Here is a 5,000-nt window from a genome sequence, read left to right as displayed (position 1 = left end):
CCGGAGGAACACACGCCATTTTAATTAAATCTAGGCCTCAATGGACGTCACAAAATGGATTACACTGAAAAACAAGATCCAAGTTAGAAATAGTCCCTGTTGTGACTGTCCAGGGGGAGCCGGGAAAAATGAATGATCTGCCCGGAAAATTAATCGAAAGTATAATTTATTCATTGACGTACTGATTAAATAACACAAATGCAGAACTGAGACGAAGACGCAAGCGTCTGGTTGGCTCTGATAGTGGAAGACCCGCAGGTCCATTCTCCCTCGCCTCGACAACAAACGAGACGGAAAACTGGAAAACGGAAAACCAAAATAAAAAGATGCAAGCCCCACCCAGCCCTTAGTCCCGCCCCACCCAGCCCTTAGTCCCGCCCAACCCAGCCCTTGGTCCCGCCCCCACCCAGCCCATAGTCCCGCCCCACCCAGTCTTACGATAATCATGGAGATGAAGGCGAACGCCATGAGGATGCTCTCCACCTTGATGAGCATCATGGACCGAGGCAGAGTGATGAGGACGGTGCTGTTGAAGCCCGGGATCAGGCCTCTGATTTCCGCTCCTAGGGTGCACACACAGAACCGGCACACACACACACAACACACACACCACATGACAACCCCTCCATGATGCACTTGACAAAGGCACGCCTCAGCCAGGGAGGGTGGAGATTTCCGGATGCTACTCTTCTGCACACTGTCTGGTTGTTTGCTTTTTGGTACTTACTCCAAATCAGAACTCACACTTTGACTTTCCTGTAATCAGACTCACTTCTAAGGCACTCTGGATAAAAGCGTCTGCTAAAATACTTGACAGAGAGGGACAATGATAATAAAATCACGTCCTTGGCTGTAACGTCCCGCCATGCTAAAGGAATGCTATGGAGACCTCCTCTAGACTGTCGATGTCAAATGATAGGAGACTTGACGAAACAACTGCCCAGAATCTTCAGATTTGCTCAATTTGTCTGTAATAAGGTGTATAAATCTCCTCACCCAACGAGCACATTTCCCACATAACTGCCTTGAACTTAAAAAAACACTTAATTTCTCAAACAATGATACATAGCTGTGAACTTTTACTTTCTTTTTTCTTGTTTGCGAAATGGGAACCTTATTAATGACCGATTTAGCACATCTAAACATTCTGGGCAGCTGGGTCTCAAAGTCTCTTATCAATCAATATCAACTGGACAGAGTATATATATTATAATAATATACATATACATAATATGTCATGATGAATGAATGAAATTATTACAAAATATGCATACAAATGTAGAATATAAATCATATGTGTGACATAGCTATTGATCTATTGTACATTTGGACTATTATGACGATCAACATCTTTAGGATTATTCGACTATGAGAAGAACGTATTGGGCAAAACATGTCGTAATTGGCAAAACTGAGTAAATATCTCTTTTTAATGTTTTCAAATTGTTTTGTCCAAAGCCACCAATGTAGTGAGCACATTTGGATTGAGATCAATTATGCGAAGGCAGTGCATGATTTTGCCCCTGCAATGCCATGTCAAATGACTTTCACACAGCAACAAGCAGACAACTGCAAACTGTGGCATTCCTGTATTCACAGTGAAAACAAGTCAAACCATAAAGAGGAACAGGCCTCAAGGAGTTTAATTTTAATACAAAACGAGAAGTGAAATGCCTCGCAGGCCAGGTGTCGGTCCCATGTCTCTTCGTACTCTGCGTCAGTTTATAAAAAAGCCTGTCTGTGTCTGTAAACCTGCCCTGCCTTTCAATTTGCAATGCGTTTTTCTTGTGAATCAGACCGTGAAATGTCTGGAGAAGTCGTTAAAAAATGGATGGCTGGCGAATGATTGGATGTCTTAAAAAAAAAAAAGTAAGACAACCCAGAGGTGTTTTGTCCATAATGAACGGTAGACTAGCAGACTTTGGCGGCGGTGGCTGGCTGCATACTTCCTGTTGTGATTAGTGTTGAGTGCTGCATGTGGGCGTGAGATGGTCACCTAGTACCGGTTATTTAAAGGGACCCTAATTCACCCCCAGGGCTTTGTTTGACGACGAGTCCTTTAACAAAGCCCATCTTTGCGGCATGCGAGGTGAGGTGTCCCTGAGCAAGACACCTGACCCTCACTGCCTACGACGACCTGGCTGTCACCTTGCATTGGCTGACACCGCCGTCGGTGTGTGAATGTGTGCATGAATGGGTGAATGTTTATTCACCCATTATGTACATATTATGAAGCGCTTTGAGTGGCCGCTGGTTCGAAAAGCACCATACAAGTGCAGTCCATTTACCATTTTAAATCCATGACATCGCCCAGATTTGTCCACCCAGATGAGCTGCAGTGTGTGACTAGACCACCTGGTGGTTTAATCATCTTCCCCCCGCAGATAGTAGAAGAGGTGTGTGTGAGTATTTACCACAGTGCTTGACATTGTAGAGGGTGTGATTGTAGTTCTGGAGAGAATCGTGGAGAAAGAGCCTCAGGGGGAACTCTGCAAACACCAAGCTCAGCTGATGGGGAACAGAAAGCAGAGTAGGTGATTTTTTGCACAGTGCCACCTCCGTTTTTTTTCTCGACACAGGGTTGCTGTGTGCATATATGTTTTCTATTTGTGTTTCGTGTTAATTCGTGCTAGCTAAATAAAACCCACTTGGAGCATAAGCATTACTCTTTTCTACTGTTTCCCCCTGTTCATGGCCTCATTGTTTTATAAAGGGGGGAACTATAAATGGCATTACTGCGTTATTTACCTTTTGCATATGCGGTGATCCACAAAAGGTCTTGATGACCATTAAGTGGCACGCCTTAAATCAAAGGCTGGAAACCACAGGTCTCAGCATCAGTTACTCCCTTCATCCACGATGCCTTGCCTCTTTCCCTCAGGCTCCTCTTAAGCTAATTAAATGAACATGCCGTTCACTGAGGATACCAGCCTCCGCCAGTGGCCTGGGACACACACTGTTGAATACGAGATGCAGGCGTTGCAGGAGGACTCACGAAGAAGAAGCTGTAGAAGATGCACTGGAATACGATGATGTATGTCTGGCAGGCGCCCTTTGGCAACTTCTTCTGCTCCTGCACGTGCTCGTCTTTGTAGTTCACAAACTCGTAGTACTGCTGGGCCATCCTGGCTCAGTGTGTGTGTTTGTTTGTTTGTGTGTGTGTAGGTGTGTGTGTGTGTGGGTGTGTGTGTGTTTGTGTGTGAAAGTGTGTGTGTGTGTGTGTGTGTGTGTGTGTGTGTGTGTGTGTGTGTTAGTGATGAACAAAAAAAGAACATAGTTGAGATTAAACATATTCATCACAAAGAGCGTAAAAAGGGTGTCAGCTTGCCATGACTGTGCGTGTGTGCGTGCGTGTGTTTGTGCGTGTGTGTGAACATACTGTATGAAAGCAGAAATAATAACAGTGCTGAGATAATAAACATGAATTACAAAGAGTGACCACTTTTTTTGACCACTCAACATTTTCTATTCAAATTGTTAAGCCTTTATTAGAGGCTATAAAACAGCATTGTCTGATTCTTTGCATCTAATACCAAGTAGGAAGTGGTTACACAGTCTGCCGGCTCTTTAATATAACATAAAATGACACATTTTATATTTATTTCATATACATTACATCATATATATTTATTATGCTATTATTTATTATAAATATAATTTATTTATATTTATCATATCGATTAAATATATATAATTGCATTGGATTTTCTAATATTTGAAGGATTTATCCTCATCTATTGGTGTACCTCTTCATGCAGGGGTCTGTGCCACATGGTCATGGTAGTCTTAACGCAGCACTCGTCCGTCTCTCTCGGGGCTCTCTCTGTTGTCTTGCCCTGCGTCTGTTCTGTATTTTGTTTAGTTTAACAGGGCTCACCGGTTACGGTTGCCAGGTTGCCATTGGCAACCAATTTGAGAAATTTGCCAACCGATTTTTGGGCGTTCGGTTGTCATCGATGGCAACCGAATTCCCTGGAAGAAGGCGCTCATGTGTGGATTGATGTGTCGTCCCAAAGAGGCCATGTGCGCCCGTATCAGGTTGGAACATTCCCTCAACTTTTCTGAAAAGTGCTGCTGCCATCGACTCGCAAATGGATGGTAAATGGACAGCGTTCACATGGCGCTTTTCTAACCAGTGGCCACTCAAAGAGCTTTGCCATATTGCCCAACATTCACCCATTCATGCGCCCTTTCCCACACCGAATGCGGTGTCAGCCATGCAGGGCGACAGTCAGCTCGCCGGGACGGAGCGGTCAGGGTGAGGTGGTTTGCAGTTGGTTGGAATTCCGTTTGGTTTAACATTGGTTCATCCCACATCCCCGTCACTGACAGTTTTCAGGGGGCAGAAGCTCCATTACTGTACATGGATATACATTTCCAATATCAGTATGATTTCTTCTACGAATCCCTATCTGCATTCAAAGGTCAAGACTGATATGCAGATATTGAACTGATTTATTATTAGAAGATTTTCTATAACCACGATTTTAGAATTGATCAACGTCCGGCCTCTGATGTTCTAATTGAGTGATTAGAACAGCTTGTAAATCTTTGAAAGATTACTTTCTGTCACATTTTCATTATCTAATTTTCATTATTAAGATGACATATGACTTAATAGTATCTTAATAACTCAAAATATAAGGTGACGAAAAAATCATATTTTCAGTTTCTGACGGCGTGTTTCCAGCCTGGCCAACACTTAAAAGTTAATGCTGAGCCCTTTGTGATGTCATGTATTATGCTTATATTATACGTAAGGCACTTGCACTGAATCAGCTTGAAAAGGGCTAGATAAATAAAGTTAATCATTATAATTTTAGTATTAAAACAACCTATATATATATATATATATATATATATATATATATTAGAGCTGTCAAGCGATTAAAATATTTAATCGTGATTAATCGCATTAATGTCATAGTTAACTCTAATTAATCGCGATTAATCGCAAATTATTTTTCTATGCTAAATATCCCTTGATTTTTTTGTCCCAT

The 5,000-nt window shown here is 42.3% G+C and overlaps 1 protein-coding gene across 1 annotated transcript in view; it reads right to left on the bottom strand.

Moving 5' to 3' along the window:
• Window positions 1–5,000, bottom strand: part of unc93b1 (unc-93 homolog B1, TLR signaling regulator) — a 15,297-nt gene that overhangs the window by 5,761 nt on the left and 4,536 nt on the right. Inside the window, exons 6-8 of the mRNA XM_030351925.1 lie at window positions 2,996–3,125; window positions 2,415–2,508; window positions 439–563 (exon numbers count right to left, since the gene is read on the bottom strand). Coding sequence (XP_030207785.1) covers window positions 439–563; window positions 2,415–2,508; window positions 2,996–3,125 — 349 coding nt within the window. The remainder of the gene's footprint in view (window positions 1–438; window positions 564–2,414; window positions 2,509–2,995; window positions 3,126–5,000) is intronic.

The sequence above is a fragment of the Gadus morhua genome, chromosome 3 (assembly GCF_902167405.1).
Source record: "Gadus morhua chromosome 3, gadMor3.0, whole genome shotgun sequence".
NCBI classification, from domain to species: Eukaryota; Metazoa; Chordata; class Actinopteri; order Gadiformes; family Gadidae; genus Gadus; species Gadus morhua.
The sequence above is the reverse complement of the archived record's forward strand: the minus strand, read 5'-3'. Positions and strand labels throughout refer to the sequence as shown.